General features: G+C 36.3%; 1 protein-coding gene and 1 long non-coding RNA gene across 2 annotated transcripts in view; one reads left to right on the top strand and one right to left on the bottom strand.

Moving 5' to 3' along the window:
* OIP5 (Opa interacting protein 5) overlaps positions 1-10,224 on the top strand; it is a 10,851-nt gene extending 627 nt beyond the window's left edge. The window contains exons 2-5 of the mRNA XM_010847983.1: positions 111-177; positions 2,537-2,659; positions 4,862-4,943; positions 7,478-10,224. Of these exons, the coding sequence (XP_010846285.1) occupies positions 111-177; positions 2,537-2,659; positions 4,862-4,943; positions 7,478-7,573 (368 nt within the window). The 3' untranslated portion in view covers positions 7,574-10,224. The remainder of the gene's footprint in view (positions 1-110; positions 178-2,536; positions 2,660-4,861; positions 4,944-7,477) is intronic.
* An 887-nt stretch (positions 10,225-11,111) lies between these two features.
* LOC104994427 overlaps positions 11,112-20,646 on the bottom strand; it is a 16,257-nt gene continuing 6,722 nt past the window's right edge. The window contains exon 3 of the long non-coding RNA XR_825943.1: positions 11,112-18,816. This is a non-coding gene — a long non-coding RNA (uncharacterized LOC104994427). The remainder of the gene's footprint in view (positions 18,817-20,646) is intronic.

The raw sequence follows: 20,646 nt of genomic DNA, 5'->3' as shown, positions 1-20,646 counted from the left end.
GCGAATAACTTTTTATTATATTCGTGACCATGATGAGCCTTTCTGGCTGGGAGAGGTTTTCCCTTTCAGTGCCTCACAGGTAGTCACTCTGACCTGTGTTTGCCTTCTAGGAGTCACAAATAATGTAGTTTTGGAGGCTCCGTTCCTAGTTGGCATTGAAGGTTCGCTCAAAGGCAGGTACGTACTGAAAATATCAGAACTGTCTCTAGTTATTTCCTGACTTATTGAGGTTGAAGAGCGTGGAACCGACTTGGACCAGAAGTTTTTTCCTATCTTCCGCTAGGAGAAAAGTCTGTTTCGTTTATACAGTGTACTTGAAGAATGCTCTGTTTACCTGATTGTCTTGTACGAACTTGATGTTTTAACGAAATGGAAAAGATATTTGTGTAAAGGTTTTAAGATCTGAGGGCCACATTTCCCTCGTGGGTTGTGCAAGTGAAGTGAATTTAAGAAAATTATGTCCAGGAGGGGAAAAAAGAAAATTATCTTCAAGTGAATCACTTTTTATAAACTGTAATCCTTTGACATAACTAGGACTTATACACTTGCATTAAACCTGGAATTTGTGATAAACTACAGTAGGACTAATTCTGCTGTAACCTAGGAACCTGGAGAAAAACACAGGTTGAAAGTTAGGTCCTTGAATACTGCCTGGTGAACTTTGCCTCGTGTCTGTACTGTGATTTAGAAGTGACAACAGGGTACTCAGTGAATTCAGTACAGAGCTCAATTTTCAGTTGATTTTAGCAGCAAGACAATTCATTTTGACCATTGTTTGGTCCAATTTTAGTTTTAAATAGAGTATGTTTAGGAATTCTTAGTTGCTGTACTCAGTAACCAGGAAGACTTCTGTAGCTCCTCTTACCCAACTGAAAGATACTCCTTATCCTTCCAGGAGTGTATTCCCACCCAAAGGAAACTGGGAAGGAGTGGCGGCCTGCTTGGAATTGGTTCATTTGGGGCCTGAGGCAGAAGCTCTTTGAATATCTTCTTAGAGAGAAATACATCTAGCTAGATCTATGCTGTCCAGTACTGTAGCCACTTGTCAGATGGTGGCTACTGAGCACTTAAAACAGTGGCCATTCTGAACTGAAATGCTGAGTGCAAAATACACATAAGATTTTGAAAACTTAGTCCAAAACATTGAATAATTTAAAAATATTGATTACATGGGTTTTGCTGTTGTTGATGTTGTTTTTTTGTTTGTTTTTGGCCACACTGTGCAGCTTGTGGGGTCTGAATTCCCAGACCAGGGAGCAAATCTGGCCAGGGCAGTGAAAGTGCCCAATCTTAACCACTGGACCCTCAGGGAATTCTCTTGATTACATGTTGAAATAATGTCTTTGAATACTGAGTCACATAAAATACATTAAAACTAATTTCACTTGTTACTTTTACCCTCTTTTTTTTTTTAAGCAAGACTAATAGAAGATATAAAACTACTTATGTGGCTTGCATTCTTATAGACAGTACAGATCTAGATGGTTTTTAAAACACTGGAGAGAAAGTTCGGTGTATTTGTATGTTTTTGAAATAAGGAGAGCCATGGGACTCAGCAAGAAGAGATTTATTGTCAGGAATTGGTTCACTCGATTATGGAGGGTGAGAAGTCCCAAGAGCCATGGTTGACAAGCTGGAGACACAGGAAGGCCAAAGGTTTAGTTCTAGTCCAAGTCCACAGGCCTGAGACCCATGAGCCAAAGGTTTGAGTTCCAAAAAATACAGTATTGCGTGTGTAGTGTGGGACTTCATTTACCAGTAAGTTTAGTGCATTTGTTCCTTGGTCTTGTTTAGTGTTCACTGACATGAATTTGTTTATTTTTAGCCATGCAGTTATTATACTTCATTAGTACTGTTTTACTGCATAGTATATTATGTTTATACAAATAATTTTTCCCTCATCGAACCACTCTAAATCGCTTTTAGTACATGCATGGCAGTTAATTTTTTCTTAAACATTTCTTTGTAATATTTAGATTTGTATAATATACTAGCAAATAAGGTAAATTAGTTACTCAAATGGTTTAAATAGAACTAAAACCACATTTCTTTTAGAGGATAAAAGAAAAATAAAGTAGATGACTTGCTAGGGTCATATAATTTCTTTTTCATTTTGTCTGGGTAATTTTTTTTGTTGTTACATCTGCAAAAAAAATCCTGATTTGCATTCTATTAAATTGCTTAATAAGCCCTAGTCAACTTGACTGTTTTACTTCAACTGAAAATTGGCTTAATAGTGGCTAATTTATATGGTTATGTGTAGTTTTATATGTTTAAATGTTAATCTGATTAGTTAGCTCTTTTTCTGCTTTTCAGATATAAATTACTTTAGCAAAGTGACAGTTGTGTATCCATGACTGCTTTTGTAGCCAGAATTCACAAAGTAATCTAGGCTGTAATTAACCTTTCTTGAAAGTGACATTTCTTCAGTCTCATTCCTATTATATTCTAGCTTTTAGGAATGAGTGCAGAGATGTTATTTTGTATTTGTTCCCTGATTTTCTTTCTTACTCATATCCTGTTTTTTTTCCTCCAGCACTTACAACCTTTTATTCTGTAGTTTCTGTGAGATTCCCATTGGTTTCCACCTATATTCTACCCATGCTGCCCTGGCTGCCTTGAGAGGCCACTTCTGCCTTTCCAGTGACAAAATGGTGTGGTAAGTAGACTTAGATTTTCTTCAGCAGATAAATTTTAAAACATTTTCCAGAAAAGGCAGAATGTTTGTATTAGAGAAGATGCTAAAGCCAGGTGCTATACTGCTCTTACAAAAACAGATGGCAATGGGACCAAAATATAGTCTCATAATACATGACTATTGTAAATGTCTCATAATAATACTGCGTGTTAATAATCGTACTGTGAGAATATTCTTTCATTCCAGGAACTTTTGGAAGGTGAGGCAGAATAATGCTGTGGTAGACACTTTTCCAGCTTGTGCCCAGCCTCTGTGTGCCTCCCACAGTGGGGACCTTGTGGTCATGTCTGTATCCCATGTGATACTACTCCCGGGCGATGGGATCAGGAACAGACCTGACCTATGCTAAGCCAGTCAGGCTTTTTTACCGTAAGAATTTGAAATAAAGGCATAAAGACATTGGTCATCTGTAGATGGTACAGGTGCTGCAGTGGGGAAGTGAAAGCTCTGGGTTTGGGGTAAATATTTTATTTGTTGTGTGTGTAAATGCAGAGAAATTTTGTCTGCAGAAAAAGAATGAAGCAGATAAAAGTAAAAAATAATTATGTGGCCTTATAAAGTCAGAAAAAGTTCCCTATTTGTTGTTCCTTCTTATGAATTACTTTAGATATTTCTAATTATAAATTCTACTTTTTGTTAAGCTTTTCTGTTATTTCAACAAATTGAAACATCCATCAAAGTCTTATCATTAGAAACAAAAACAGCCATTGATAACCAGGTGCTATGCTTTCCTCAATGTGTTTTTAAGAAAACGGGCTTAGAGATGTGAAGGAGCTAAAATTTGAGTCCATGTCTTAACTCCAAAGCCTGTTTTTCCATTCATAAAACAGAAGTTTCCTTCTTCTCTTTTTAATGTGCTTTAATAAACCCCTTTATCATGAGGTTCTTCAGTGCAGATTTTTAACAGGAAATATGGTCTTGAGATGGATTGGGATTTGTTTCATTTTCTAGTTCATTCTTAAATAATTTTTATTTATTTAGAATTAGGTTTAGAGATACGAGGAAAAGTATCTCTAAATGTGTGCTATTAATAACCTCAAATCTTTTAGAAACAGTTTAAGGAATTACTTTAGTACAGTTGTAATTGAGTTTTTGCTTAGGGAAGTAAGCTTTTAGTAACAAAATTTTAATATAAATTTGGAAAAACATTATTGATTTTAAGTAATGTCTTAAGTCTTTAAAAATGAGGAACTGGACTCAAAGGTCAATACATTCTTCTTGATTAAGGGGAAATCAGGAAAACTAGATACATGTATAACTAAATCACTTTGCTGTACACCAACACAATATTGTTAATCAGCTATAGTCCAATATAATATAAAAATAATAAAAATTAAAAAAAAAAGAAATTAGAAAAGTATAGTAGCCCGAGTCTGGGACTGTGATACATCTGTGTCTGTGGGTATTGGAATGAATTTGGTTGCTAGTAACAGAAAACCTAAGAGTGGCTTTAAGAACAGGGTGGGACAGTTGGCTACTCGAGGATTATCCAAGTAGCTCAGCCACGACAGAGCTGTGGGTTAGCATCACTGGTTCTCATGGCCTTTTTCTCTTGGATGCTGCAGGTGTTAAGCATCACATCCATAAGTAGCATCCAGAACTGGAAGGAAAAGGATATGGAAAGTGTGGGAATGCAGGGAATAGGTCCCTTAAGCTGGGAAAGCAACTGTGTGACAGTAGGGAATAAGATTTTCACAGTTAGCCTAGAACAGTTATGATTCATCTCTTAGGACTGGGCACACTGCTGCCCTAAACAAAATCTGGGTTCTGTTAGCAAGAAAGCCTTGAGGAATGGCTGTTGGGTAGGCAACCAACAGTATTTGTCACAATGTGATTACTTTCCTTCTAACTGTGCTACACAGTCTACTGGTGGTGTGTGAGGCCTACACTCATTACAGTTATTCATGTGACCCTGGTTTTCTGGCTTTAGTTTGTCCTGGGATAATTTTGACTAGTGGATTCCGGGCTGGAAAAGGGTGAGATGAGGCATAGTGTCTCTGATAACTTGGTAATTGAGAATGTTTTTCCTGCGAAATACATTATGAATCTAGAAATGGGTGTCAGGAAGAAGGCAATCTTTGCTTGACAGGTATTCCAAGTTTGTTTCCTTGATCATAACTGTGATATGGTACTAATGTTTTCTCCTTATGCTCTCTTATCTAGCTACCTCTTAAAAACAAAAGCCATAGTAAATGCATCTGAGATGGATATCCACATCATCCCTCTACCAGAAAAGGTTGCAGAGGTAAATTTTCATCATGGTTGTGTGTTTTCTTTAATATAGACAGTTCCTGATAATCTGTACCCATGAATTTAGGGATAGTGAAATGGTGGACACACTAGTAATTCTTTATACTTGGTTTGGCATTCCGTATTGAATCTGTGATACAAAGCAAAATAGTGAAGCCATATTGTCAGGTTTGGTTCAGGAGGAGGTGGAGAGCTGCTGAGCTCCACATTCCTATTCTTCCTTTCTGTGCTGGGTATGGACTGTCATCGTTCATAAATCTGACCTCTTTGCAACCACCTTATGCTTAGAAATCTCGGAGGAAAGAGTGTTGAGAACTGTTATTAAGGATTCTTATTTAAATGGGTTTTACTAGTGTTTGATGGTTTTGAGTTGAAGCAAGCAGGTTTGTTTTGGTAGCTTGCTGACTCATTCTAAATAGAAATTTGGCTATTACTTTACTACCTTCAGAAGAACAACCTTAGAATTTACTGTTGGTTTTGTTTTTAGCCCTGTTAATAGTTTATTCCTTGATAATTATACATTTAGTAACCAGGGCATTTATTTTTCAGAGTTTTATGTACTTTCTGGGATAGGAGAACAGTGTTTTGTTTTGTTTTTCTTTTTTGCATGGTTAAATTAAGCTTATGAAACCATGTTCTAAGCCAGGAATTGGCAAACTTTTTCTGTAAAAGAGCAGATGACAAATATCTTAAGCTCAACCATGAAGTCTCTACTTTTCAATTCTGCTGTTGTAGTGCAAAAGCAGCCATAGAAAATATATAAAATATGGATATAGTTTTCTCGGAATAAAACTTTATTAAAACAGATGGGCAGCAGGTTACCCCACAGTCCATAGTTTGCCAAACCTTGTTCTGAGCAACTAAGTTGGTGAGCAGGATCAGTAAATACTGTGATTAGAAATAATTTGTATGGGAGAGAACTTCTGAAATGGCCTGAGTAACTCCATGGACCCCCTCCTCAACAAAACTGCCATAATTAAAGCAAATGACAAAGAAAATAGCTACCTTAAGTCTGTGGAAATTTTCTTCAAGGAATAAAGCAAATGAAGAGATATTCAAGAAAGTCTATGAAACCTTGGTAAGAGCAGTGAAAGCCTGTGGTGTTCGAGCCACAACCTGCTCCCTCCCTCCCTCCCCTGCACCTCCAGCTCAGAGGGAGGGAGACTTCATCTGGGCAGATACAGCCAAGAACATGGGGATCCTTTTCTGCTAGCTATCAGCATTTCTCATTAGAAGCTCTATTCTAGGCAAGAACAGGCATTGGTAGTCTGCAAGTTCTGCCAAGTAAAGGAAGGTCTGATGAGTGTCTCATTAAATAGAGGATGTTCCTAAAGAAAGAGAGAGAGAGGAAAAAAAAAGAAAACCTAAATGGAAATCCTGGAATTGTAAAGTGCAATAAATAACTGAAATGAAAATTTCAGTAGAGTGGCTCAACAACACATTTGAGTTGACTGGAGAATCAGCAAACTTGAAACAGATTGATGAGATTTGCAATCTGAAGAAGAGAAAAAAGAATGAAGGAAAATAAACTAGCTTAGTTGGATACCATAAAGCATGCCTAAATATGCTTCGGTAATGGGAATACAAAAGGGAGAGGAAAAAGAAAAAATGTTGAAGGAAATAATGGTTAAAAACTTCCTGAATTTGATGAAAAACAATTTACATGTCTAAAGACCTTGATAAACCTCATTTATCAGGTAAGATAAATGCAGAGAGAACTATACCCAATACACAGCAAAAATGTTGAACACTAAAGACTGAAAAAAAAGCAAACTTGAAAGTAACAAAAATGATTCATTATGTCCAGGGGCACTCAAATAAGATTAATGGACTCTACAGTGATCTGCTTAAGCAAAACTTCCCGATGTATTTTGAATATTCTTGAATCTTAAAAAGTAGATTTGTGCTATGTCAGAAATAAATTGGATTTTCTTTTTTTTTTACTAAGACTTATCCATGATAACTTCATACAGCTGAGTAACACCACTGAGTTTGGTTTTAGATATGGCTATTCTAAGCTGGAAAAAAAAAAAAAAAACGACTGAAAATCATCTACCAGAAACATCTGTGCTAAACCTGACAACCAGAGCTACCTTTGAAGGCCATTAGCAATTAAAGACAGACATATGTGACTGTGAACAAGAATTTAAAAAATTCTTGCTGCTGGAAAAGAGGGAAAGACTGATTAATGCTTCCGTCGCCACAAGCTTTCTGATTGCACTTTATTCTTGTCTTCCCAAGTTTCGGAGTTAACACTAACCTGGTGATAAGGGCTAGGAAGGAAGGAGACCAGAAGTAGCAATACTCAGCATCAGTGACTGGTCTTTTTTCATAGGAAACTTTGTTATCTGTCACCTTACTGTGCTCTAGGTTTGTTGTATAAAGTTGTTTCATAATAGAACAAATGTACTTATGAAATGTGTTGTAATATTACCAGATCCCAATCACTAGTTTTAATCTCAAGTGGTTTCTAGAATCAGATTGAAAGTTAAATTTAAGATGACCTGATATCTATATTTCTCTTCCCAGCTGAAAGAGAAGATAATGTTAACACATACTCGCTTAAATTCACTCATGAAAATTCTGAAGGAAATGCCTCCTGACCAGTCCAAGCTAACAAACTAATTCAGAGTCAGAGGTTGAGTATCAGAGGCAGGCCTTATTGCTGTCTTCAACAGGTGCTGTTTGATCATTTCTCAAGAAACATCAACTTCAAGAATGGATAGGAAATGTGGTTTATTATGTTTACCTCTAGACTGATTTTCCAAGTGATTTGTGAAGCTGTTTCTGCTACTGCTAAGTCACTTCAGTCGTGTCTGACTCTGTGTGACCCCATAGACGGAAGCCCACCAGGCTTCCCAGTCCCTGGGATTCTCCAGGCAAGAACACTGGAGTGGGTTGCCATTTCCTCCAATGCATGAAAGTGAAAAGTGAAAGTGAAGTTGCTCAGTCGAGTCCGACCCTCAGCGACCCCATGGACTGCAGCCTACCAGGCTCTTCGATCCATGGGATTTTCCAGGCAAAAGTACTGGAGTGGGGTGCCATTGCCTTCTCCGAAGCTGTTTCTAGAAGATGACAAACAGGAGACTTCTGTCCAGGTTTCATAGCTATTTGTCTTATTTTGACTTCTTATCAATTTCATAATACTTATTTTTGAAAACATTCTGATGGCAAATTTAAGAATTAAGAGCCAATGTCCCATGAATCCTCTGATCTAAAGATTCCTGAGTGGCCTGAAAATAGAGTTGTACTTCTGTTAATTAACATTACATGGAGCAATTGTCATATGAATACTGAGAAATCATTTTTTTCTTACATGAAATACAGGTACATACATATTCCGTAGGTAATGTTCAACAAGTTAACTCCATAATATATATTTATCTTTATCTTTTCAGTTTATAACTGAAAAGGAATAGTAATAACAGGAAAATAATAAAAGGAATGGTAAAAACACCAAATATTCACCAAATGCTATTTTCTCATTACTTTGCTTTATGTAGCACTGTGGTTCAATAGCTTATCATATTATTCACTTAATAAATAGCTATAAAATATTACGCTAGCTGCTAGAAATAAGCAAAAACTGCTATTCTGTATCTTCGGAGCTTATAATCTAGTTAGAGATGGACATTCAAATAACCACATGAAGGCATTTAAAATTACAACTGTAGTAAGGGTTTTGAAGAAAAGGGACATAGAGAAATAAACACACATAGCAGGTACCTGACCTGGTTTGGGGGTCAGGGAAGGTCTTTCTGTTGAAGTGTTTCAGCAGTGGTCTGAAAGATTGGAGTTAGTAAGCTGATAGAGGGAATGGCGTATATGAGGGCCCTGTGAGGCCCCTCAGCAGGCATGTAGGAGTTGTAATAGTGTCCAGAAACCAGAGGCTGCAAAGCTGTATTGGCCTCCTGAAGGATATTTGTTTTTATCCCAACAACAATGAAAAGCTCTTGGAAGAATTTTAAAGGAGGAAGCCTATGACAGGATCAAATTTTCTTTTTCAGAATCTCATTGTGGTTGTCCTATGAAGAACGGGTGAGAGGGAGGCAAGCAGACCTAGAGGGGCTGGCACTAGTAGTCAGATGATACAGCCAAGGGGTGGTGTGCACAGGTAACATGGTTCAGACGTGGCTAGTAGATTTAATAGCAAGTTCTTTCCCTTTTTGACTGCATAAAGGATATTTTCCTTTAAAAATATTTAAAGAGAAAGAAAATTCCGACTTGCTTTATGCTTTACAGTTTGCAAAATTTGGTTAAGTAAGGAGGAAGCCTCTGGCAACAAACGGTACCAGAAAAGCTCTATTCCTGAAGAATGAGACCCAATAATAGTCTCTACTGAATCATCCTGGGGTTTCTACTGTGTATGGTATGTCTACCTCAACATATTTTATCTAAATTAAGCTTGTCTTATGTAGCTATTTTAACTTTGGATTTGCTGTTTTGGTAAACTTTCAATGGAAAATTAAATGCTTAGACTTGACATCTAATTAAGATGGCTGACTTTAAATTTTTTTCCCAAATACAAATCACGTTTACTCTAGAATCAAAGTCAGATATAGTAGACGTGTGTCAAAGTAAAGGGTAAAGTACATTCTCCCTTATATTTCTGAGAGGCACAGTAGAGCAATCTGAGAGCCAAATGATTTGGATTCAAATTGTGGCTTGGGTACTTATTAGCCATTAACTTGAAGAATTAAACTCTTCTTTTAAAATAGGGGTTAAAAGCTAACTAGGGCTACAGTGAGGATTAAATAAGTTACTGAATACATCTCATGTAATTGAGTAGTCCTTAATAGTAAATGCTTAATAAATGCTAATTATTATAACTTTAATTCATGTGGACAGACATAATAGGCAGTAATATTTTTCACATTATTCTGCAATCTGCTTCTTGTATAGCACATGTCACAGCTTTCTATACCAGGCCTCACCAATTACTTAACACTTACGTATGATTCAGTCATATGAATGCATCAGAATTTGACCATTCCTATACTGGACCCTCGTACATGTCTTTGCATATCTGTCCAGGTATTTCTGTAGGAGTGATTCCTAAAGTGGAACAGAGTCAAAGGGCATGTTCATTTCCAATTTTGGTATATGCCTTTTATAAATGTTGTTATTGATACTCACAAATGACTGACTTTTAAACAAGCCTTAGTGGTATAAGAGCTCCTCTGGAAGTCTAACATCAATGACTGGCTGATATTAATAGACTGTAAAGATATCATTTAGCATTGTATGTATGTTGAATAAAAGTATTTTCAAAATTCCATGTACTTAAGACTTCCCTGGCGGTCCAGTGGTTATGACTCTGTGCTTCCACTGTGGGGGGACATGGGTTCAACCCCTGGTTGGGAAACTAAGATCCCGCATGCCATGTGGTGCATGCTCCCCCCCCTCAAAAAAAAATCCATGTACTTATAAGAACAAAAAAATTGCATATTGAAGGTTTCCAAGTTGTACACTTTCAAGCTCCTCAACTAATGGCATAAACCATCTCAGTTTTTGTTAATTCCACCACCTAGCACAGGACGTGGGAGTAGAATGTTATCACTGTGTTAAATGAAGTCTCAGAAATCAAAGGAAGGAACTATTACATTAGTTGTCATATCACAAAAACCACATAGCTTGTTCTTTGTTAACAGCCAAATCTCAAGGAAGCTTGTAACATCTACTTTCTTAAATTTGAAATAACTCCTTTCCCCTGAACCTTCCTCTTTAGTTACTAACTTTTTAAAGTTAAATATAAAAGCATCTTAAATGTTTTATAATAAAAGCATCTTCAATGTTTTATATATTTCAGATAGAATGGATTATCTGCAATAATTCTATCATTACTGAACTTAGCTCACTTATTTCCTTACCAGAAACTAAACATTTGCTCCTAGACCTAGCATAAAGTTGGTCCTAAATTTAGGTTAAAAAAGGGGATGGCATAAGGGCATACTTTAAATGTGGTGCCTCTTTGTTCATATGGTTACCTGTTTTTCCCTTGAACTACACCAGAAACTGCTACAACTTGTTATCAAGAAACCCAGGTCCTTTGTTTGACATCTGGAGCCTACCTCAGCACACATCTGTGAAGAGGCTCCTTCTTCAATCTCCATAATTTACTGCATTATTGAAATTACCCATTCCAAATAATACCACAGTAAAATTTCAGTGCATTCTCAGCCCATGCTGCTTTATTGCCAAAATATATATGTACACAGGTGCAGAGTTTCTAACTCTTACAGCAGTTCCTTTTTACAGCAAAGAATAAAATTTCATCTACAGTCCCAAAGATGCATAGATTAGAAAGCAAGCGGCCTTTTGTAAAACTCCAAACAGTCAATTAAAGTCTTTTAGCATTATCTTATATACCATGGGAGGGAGAAGATGCTGAGCAGTAAAAACAAGCTAGTGAAGTAAGTCTATGTGAAGGTTATTCTAATATGAATCTTTTAAAATTACCAGTGATAGGTGGTTTTAAGGTAAGGGTGAAAACATTACTGTTGCTTAAGGACTGATGATATTATTGCCAGAATACTTATCCCTGGGAGAAAAACATTTTAATCTATAGTGTGGCATACCATCACCAAAGGAGACAAAATCTGAAAATTCTAACCTTAACATATCTATTCTGACTTAAAGGTTTAGAAGTATGAGTTCCTGGAGAAATCTGTGATGTTTGGATTTCTAATATTAACATTTTAATATGCCCTAGTGGAATAATGGAGACGGAGATTAGAGAAACTCCGTGAAGAGGCTCCTTCTTCAATCTCCATAATTTACTGCATTATTACAATTACCCATTCCAATCTTTACTTTCTTTACATTCTTCAATCTTTACTGGTTTGTTTGGCAGACATGTTATCGTTAAGTACCAAAGAGAAACTTTACATACGGGATATACATATAGGATATGACATTTCACTTCCTGAACTGAGTGAAATGACTATTAGTAATTCAATTTTTAACTACTGGAAAGTTATCCAAAGGTATTTGGAATCAAATCCCACAGCAAAGATTAAAATCAGGTTGAAATAATTTTGGAAAAAATATTTTTCAATCACAGAATGTGAAACTGGATGGTGCCTAGTGAAAACCAGTCTAATCCTGAATTCTCTTCTACTTAGGCCTCTTTCAGATACAATGAATCCCATTTGTACATTTGTCATTATCACATGTTCTTACATGGGTTATTTCAAAATCAGAAATCATCTCAAAAAATTGTAAGCTATCACAATAAACTGGTCTATTTTCTATATCAAGAAAATAAATGACAAGGTTTTTCTTCAAAATGGGAAAAGCTGCTCTTTTTACCTGTCATAAAAAACTTTAAGCAACAAATTATGAAGTCTAACCAAAACATTAAGGATAAAACTCTGGCTATAAAACTTTTCTTTGAAAATTTGAATACACGAACAACAGAGAAACCAAACCATAGATGTGTGTGTATTTTAAGGACTATTTCCATAAAATGTAAAGGGCTCCTTTGCTGGAAGGAACTCTTACGGCTGGTTAATAGCAGTACCATCCAAAGAGCTGCCCAGTTACCTGAAAATCCTGCAACATCTGAAATACGTGCATTATTGTCTCTATATTCACTTTCAAGATTCTAGTCTTAAAAGAGATCCAAACTTAGGCCACATAAACTTTATCAGACAAATCCCATTCCTGGTTACATCTTCCACACTGGCACTCCATACCCTTTCTGAAACTCTGCACTTGATTATTAGAGCCACAGCAGCTTTTTACTCAACATGCTTAGTTTGTGCTTTTTGTTTTTAAACATGCTTAGGGACTAATGGAACCAGGCAAGAGGTTAGAGGGTGAGCACTGTTATGCTCTATTCTTGACAGTCTGAATGTCTTGTGGTTGCCCCTGTTCTAGCTCCCATTTTCAATGGAAGAAAGAGTCTTTACTTAGAAAATGAAAACTAATGACCCAAACAATAAATTCAAGATAGTGGTTTAAGTCTCTATTGCTTCATTACTAATAAATGGATATATATAATTACTAGTAACCACATTAACACTGTACATTTTCAACTATGCATTAGGAATATTATACTCTTAAGAGTTATGGGCCTGCCACTATTGCTCATACTTTCATCCAGACCCAGTTTTAATAAACATGCAGAGTAAACTCTTTGACTAAGAGGAATTAGGGGAAATTACAAGGATACATGCAGTTTCCACTGTAAATACAGGTTAATAAAGTGATTGCTTAGAAATGCAGGCAGCTGCTCCACATCTATCACAATGCTGCTTCAGAATAGAGGTACAAAAGTCACACACAAAAAGGTTAAAATTAGGACCACTATTCAGTTATAAAAGGCTTAATTGCAAATTCTGGTCCTTTCGGGTAGAGAATAATGTAAAAATTTGGGAAAAGAGTACTGACAGATGTCCTCTTGGAGCAGTTAAGTTTTCTTGGCCATTTACTGACAGTGATGGCATAGAAGAGCATACATAGGTGGTACAGACGATGAAAATGCTCTTAGGCAGAATGGTTTCTGATTCACGTTAATGAGCATACCTGCACAGCTCCCTGGGGAAAAGGAGTTTATGAACAGCAGAGCTAATACAATGTAAACTCAAAAATCAATGCCCTGAAGTTTAGCATAGCCCTCTGCTTTTGAAAACTGTTGGCCAAGGAATCCTTCCAAACATGGTATAATTAACAGCCAAGCAATGTTCTGAATGAACTAGAAGCAATTTGCTTGTACCAGCAGCACCATGAGAATGTAAACTCCTGGAGGCCAAGGGTCTCTTTATATTTTGCATATCACAGGTACATAAAGAGTAAACATGGGGTCACAATATTGAAAAATAATCAACCATACTTTGAGACCACAAAAACTTAAGAGCACATTTGAGCATTTATAACTATCAATGTGGCTGTTGAGGGTAATCTTTAATTGTTCTAAGTAACTAAACTGTTGACATCACTGTAATATGCAGTGGTGTCCTCATGATCGTGCAGATGTCTGAATATTGCTTGGTTATTCCAATGCCTCTGACACCAACTGAAGGCATAGGACATACAAAGAGGAGCTATAATCATTTAATACAGCCTTTCTCTATCCTTTGGAGTTGCCATTTAAGAATTTAGTACTCAAAAGGCACTATTTTCTTAGATCCACTCTATTTCTCTTTCAGCTTTTCCCCCTGGGAAACAAGGGAACACACACTTTTTGGGAATCTTCAAGGTACTAAATGGCCAAGATGAACATGAGGTAAAAGCAGTCGCCCTTGTTCCACCATTACATCCAGATGTGAGAGCTGTGTTATTCTTCAGATCAAGAAACTAGTTTGCTGGGTTCCTGTTAAAATAAGCTGTCATAGACCACAGGCCTTAGCACATCTACATTAGATGATGTACTGTCTTTGGCCATTCCTTTCAGTCCTTTTGCTTAACACCTTTAAATCCTAACTCCCCTATACTAATAGGCATGAGGAAAAGCCAGTTATCCAAGCTCTTGGTTTGTTTTTTAAACCATAAATATATACACACAACAAACTTTTCTCTCTTTAAAAAATGTACCCAGGAAACTAATGGAGAAAGATGAGGTGACAGAGCAAAATGTACACCATTTTATAAATGGCCTGTTGCTAAAGAAACGTCATGAGCAAAATCCCCACACGATGAGCTTCAGTGGGCATACATCAGCAGGAGTATGTTTCCAGGTTAAGCATCAGATAAGGTTAATTTAATGAGGCTCTAAAGAACCTCTGCTCTAGCAACCAAGTATTTAAACTTTGACTTAACACAAAAGTTGCTATTTCTCACATGATATATTCATGCACATTCATAGTTTTTTTAAGTACCTTTATACACTCTTTATCCAAAACATCTTTTTCCTTTCATGGAATTCTGTTGATCACAGAGTCTCAAATTCAAGTAGTAGTCTATTGTACAGCCTTGCTAATGCAACTTATTATACATGCAAAACTGTTATTGCTACTGAAATTCTACCTCTTGAAAATTATGAGCTTGTTTTATGGCTTTTTTTTTTTTTTGCAACAGGAAATATCCTTTCCTATATACTCTGTTGTTTTGCATTCATTACCTTTTCAGAGGTATTTTTAAAAACGTTTAAATGCTTTTCAGAAGTGGATTCTCCCAGGCACTAAACTACTTGAACCAAGAGTACAACCACTTTAAATACAATCTAAGAACCTAAACCTGGGTCCCTGGAGATCTGCTGCCCAGGAGTCGATTTGTTTAAGCCTGCTTCTGCACGTGTCATACCACATTAAAAATGTTTTGCATTTCCTATCATACTAATGTAGAATCTGTGTATCCTGAACTCTCCTGAGATCTAAAAATCACCCCAGAAAACTGCCATTTCCAAGTTCTCAAGAGAACTTTTAGAGATAGGAATTTCTTTTCTACAGAAAGCTATGCTTTCAGAACAAAACAAACTTTTATTTCTACAAGGAAAGCAAAAAAAGTGAAAGCTGTCTGAGGCAATTACTATAACCAAGCAGAGAATATTAATTCTCTAGCCTAGGTAGGCTCCATTTAGCTACATTTCCAATTCTCATGAAAAGGTCTGGAATCCCATCAATACACAATTCAGCAGATTTAGAAACAGGAAAAACCCATGAGAAATTCATCTAGGACACTCTGAACTACTCATCAGTGTTGTTCTGTTAACATGTAGCATACTGTAGATGGAAGCATAAATGGCCTGCAGATTAGAAAAAGTCACTTGAGCAATAAACACAGAATCTTGGTAACATGCAATATAAAATAATCTGATGCAAAAGGAGTGGGAAAACAATAAACCTACCAGACATACAATGCGAAAACAGTGTAAGAACAATCTCACTTCAAACTTAAGAGAGCAAAGCCGAATCATGAAATAGGGCCTCATTTTGATGTAAGGTTTCATAAAAACACAAAGGCAACTGCTTTCCAGCTACCTCATGGAAAGCTTAAATATCCTCAAAGACAGTATCTCATGTTGTGACCCCACATTTCTATTCCTAAATGAGTACTTTTGGCTTTAATCTCTTTTTCCCCAGGGAGAATATCACAGATTCAAATATTTATGGAAAAAAAAAGGTCTAGGTTTCCCAATCTTTTTACACTATTATTTTCTGTAATTCATCCTGAAGTTTAAAGTATTACTAGGCTCATGCACTAACCCCTAACATGGCACTACAATATGCTACCAAGCACTAATGCTTACAAAACTATACACATCTCAAAATGGAAGACATTGGTGATTTTGTTGTTCTTAAACAACTTGTAACATTTGTCCACAAGTATTTAGAAAAAAAAATATACATATATATATTTCTATTGCACATATCCCGTTTTTGTTCAACTTTTTAAAAGAAAAAATGCCAGCTAACATGGATGAACAAAGTAAAGGAAGTAGGCACAGCTACAGACCGAGGCATAGTCCTGCCTAAAATTACAGCTTTTGCCATCATGAAGTGGAACAAAATACATCAGGGAAAACAATGTAGGAGTAAACAATGGGCAAGTACAACTGGAATATACCCATTTTGTTAAATGCCATCTGATGAAAATCATGCAAGATGCAGAAACAATTTGAAAGAAAGCATTAAGCAGTGGTCTCTTAGCTGTGAAATGAAAATATGTAAAGCAACTTGAGAAGATGAGTCTGATACACACACACGTATTTAAACAAGCGGGAAAGACAGTTTCACTGGTGCTGCTGGTACACGTCTCTTCTATACCCTGCCAAATGATTCTTGACGAAAAAAGGGGGGAAGATGGGTTTAACAAACAAATGTTGATATTTTCAATGTACCAACGGGACTCATATAGGCAGGTTCCATTCCTAAAGCATTCCTACACTGTTTTTTGACAATTCCAAAATACTGAGAAAACATCAGGAAATGGCTGAGAAGTTACTAAGAGAAAAATTTAAGTTACCTTTATCCAAGCTACTTTGACTATGCTTTACACTGAGTAATTGCTCACAATTAAAGGAAATTATATTTTATCTATATTATGTAATTATTTTGCCAAAATGTTTTATGTCCATGCAAACTAGCTGACCATTAACTAATGATTAAGAATGCTCAATTATTTTCCACTTTTGGCTGTTTCTATCACTCTCAAATTCTGATAAATCTTTCCCAAAATTTCAGCAGCATAGCACGTATGGCCCTGGGCAAACATTCCCTATATCACAGAGATGATCTAAGATGATTTGATCTTAATTTCATCAAAGCAGCTTTAAATTCTTTCTCTACTCACAGATTTATTATGAAAGGTTTCCTTCTTATGTAAAGACCTGGAAATTCATACAGTGGTCCTCTGTTGATTTGGAAGTAAGGACAGCTTTACCCTATAGACTGTTCATCAGATAATATATGTTTTAACAGAAAGGAAGTACATTACTTTTCTTAGTGGAATTATTTTTCCTGTTTGAGAGGGTTTTTTTCCCCTTTTTTTCAGACTCTGAATTTTTCTAAATCTACACTGAACCAATCACATTTGGGTACATTTCTTCTTGAGGTCCATTCTCTGATGAGAAAGTTCAGTTCCAACTGGAGAAAGTTACCTGAGTCCAAGCCTTTTCAGTCAAACATTACACCTATTGCCTAGAAAAACAAATCAAATACCCAAGAACCCATCTTGGGTCAAAGGAAAAAAGTTATTTATCCTTTTACAAAAAACAGAGCTGTAAGCCTGTGAAACACCATAAACTCAGACAGAGCTGCATAAAGCATTTTCACTTCTTTTTCCTAGGGGAAAGGAGTAATACGGAAACTTTCCTCCTTTTTTCCTCCACTCCTCTATGTCCATAGCTGAGGCAGTTCATACTGTAGGGTCCATCATTTCCTCTGAAAAGAAAATCCACTTATGCCATTTTTCTTCTAGCCTTAGCAGCATGTAAAACCGAGTCTCAAGCGCTATGTAAGACTCCACAAAAAAGAATGAAGCACTTTGTAATACAGTAGGTCTCTCATGCTACAGAAGTGAAGAGGGTTCCATCACTGGAGGCAAAACTGTTGTTTCCTTTTACCAGTCTTTCACTAAACCCAAGCATGCATTCATAAGGTTAGCATCTGCACAATGTGGTCATTCCTTAGATGAATGAAAAAACATTTAAAAATATCAAATACCCAAAGATTTCTGAGAATGAAGTCAACCACAGCTTCCTTCTCCAGGAGAAAAATTCCTCTTATCATCCCAAACTGTGGGCTTACATATGTAAAAATAGCTATTTATAGGTTTGTGATGGTTTATTCACATATGGAAGTAACCTTGTGATATCTTGTCTTTTTACTTCTTTATCACATCAAGAGTTTTATTGCAAAATGGGACCTTTGTTCTTATCTAGTAAATCCATGTCAAAGGATAAGCCAGGATTTAGATACATATATAAGCCATCTCTTTAAGCATCTCTTTCACTTCACATTAGAACATATATCTGGAATTTACTGTTGCAAGTCTCAACTGTGCTTATCATGATAGTGATTAAAACTGGAAGACAAAAAAACCCCCAAACTCTGATGTCATACCGATACCTGCTATTTATATTCAGTCTTCTTGTTTGGAACAAAAGGTAAAGAATTCACAAATATCACCATCAAAGCATCTGTTTCAAACCAGACATCAGCCTTCAGCTTTTGAAATATCTTTCTGATTGAGCAAAGAGCAGCTGAAGATATATGTCAGTCGCTTCTCTTCCAGGAGAATCTGGCGGAATGACTACCCCAGGGCTTCTCTGTGCTGAATTTGAGTGGGCAGCAAAAAGAAGAGCAGCCTTTCCAGTCCAAGTCATGGAGGCAAAGTATAGAGAAGAGACATCCACATTTCAACAGGGAAGGTGACCAGATAAGAGAAGTAGGACTACCCCACTCCAGGAGACAATGCAGAAATACCTGGAAATACAAAATAAATTAAAAAACAGAAGGATTAAGATAGGTACTTCTACAGGAGCTTACTTTTTAAAAGTAGTATTTAAAAACCCAGGAAAAAAAAACTGCTTGGATTGCATATTGTTTAAAAGAAAATATCCAACCACACCACCAAATTCAGTATTATCAGAAAAGCAGAAGCAATAGCCAGAAAAAATATGTAAGTATACACAAAAAGTTAGATTTATATAAAAACTAGTATTATATAAAATGAGATATACATACCAATTTCATACTACACAAATCAGTAATATATTCCAAGTTTTTATAACCATGAAATGATTCTATGTAAAACATCTGTGTTTAAAAGCAGTACTGTACTTCAAAGGTGATGTTTAAATACTTAACAGGCAAAACCATGTGTATCATCTTACTAAGAAGTATCTTCAACTACCTAAGACTAAGAGTGAACAATAAAAAGTTTGTAAACTATAACCACAGGTAAAACAGTATGTACTGTACCATGATCACCCAATGCAAGCATGTAAAAGCAGCAGCAGTTCATTGGAATTGAACATAACACTTAAATTGTAAATATTTGCAAAAGTAAATCAGACAAAAAAGGACAAATAATGTATAAAGTCCACTTACACGAGGTACCTAGATGAGGCAAATTCATAGAGAAAGAAAGTGGAATAGAGGTTACTAGGAACTGGGGGGATTGGGGGAGTGGGGAGTTATTGACTACAGGGTATTGAGTTTGGGATGGTGAGTAAGTTCTGGAAAAAGACAGTGGTAATGGTTGGACAACAATGTGAATATACTTAATGCCACTGAACTGCACATTTAAATACAGTTAAGATGATAAATTTCATCTATATGTGTATGTGCTCAGTCGTGCTCGACTCTTTGTGACCCCATGGACTGCAGCCCACCAGGATCCATGGGATTCCTCTGTCCATGGGATTCTCCAGGCAAGAGTACTAGAGTGGGTTGCCATTTCCTACTCCAGGGGATGTTGTGATCCAGGGGTTGAACCTGTGTCTCTTGCATCTCCTGCACTGGCAGGTGGATTCTTTATTACTAGTGCCATCTGAGAAGTCTGAATTTTATGTACATGTGTATATAAAATAACAAGTTACAAATGCATATCGAATGCTTACTTAAGCTTACAAAAATGGCCAATGGTGACTGGCTGACCAGTGTTCCTAGCCCTCCATTTTTAGTATGCAACAGAGATTAAACAACAAAAACCTCAATTCCAAACCTAACTAGCAAGACTGCTGACAGTTCTGATTTAAAACCTACAAAAGGCAAATGTAAATTAATTCAGAATCAAATAGAAGGAAAAGAACTACAGAACTTGCCTTTGGTATAAATGCAGCAGAGGAAATGAGAGGAAAAACTGAGAAGATCCACAGACAGGCCTTAAGAATGCTATAGAGAACAGAGCTATTTCATTATAGAAACTTAATCTGGCTAGTTCAAGGTTTGTACCAGCCACTAGACTTTTCTGTAGTTCAGTTTTAACTGGTAGTAATGTTGAAGGGGAAAGCTAGTTCTTTCTACAAATAAATATGCTGAAAGAATTCTATGTAAACCAAACAAGTACCAAAGAAGTTTTTTTGTGTGTGTTTTTTTAAATGTGCCTTTTCCTTAATGCTATTGCAGCTACATGGATGAACCTAGAGATGTCATATTAAGTGAAGTCAGAAAAAGACAAGTTTTGTATGGTATCACTTACATGTGGAATCTAAAAAATGATTTAAGAATGTGTTTATACAACAGAAACTGACTCACATAGAAAACAAACTTATGGCGACCTCCGTAAGTTTGTCTTGTGTCCTAAAATGA

Source organism: Bison bison, unplaced genomic scaffold, assembly GCF_000754665.1.
Source record: "Bison bison bison isolate TAMUID 2011002044 unplaced genomic scaffold, Bison_UMD1.0 scf7180017864259, whole genome shotgun sequence".
NCBI classification, from domain to species: Eukaryota; Metazoa; Chordata; class Mammalia; order Artiodactyla; family Bovidae; genus Bison; species Bison bison.
This window is presented reverse-complemented; position numbering and strand designations above follow the sequence as displayed.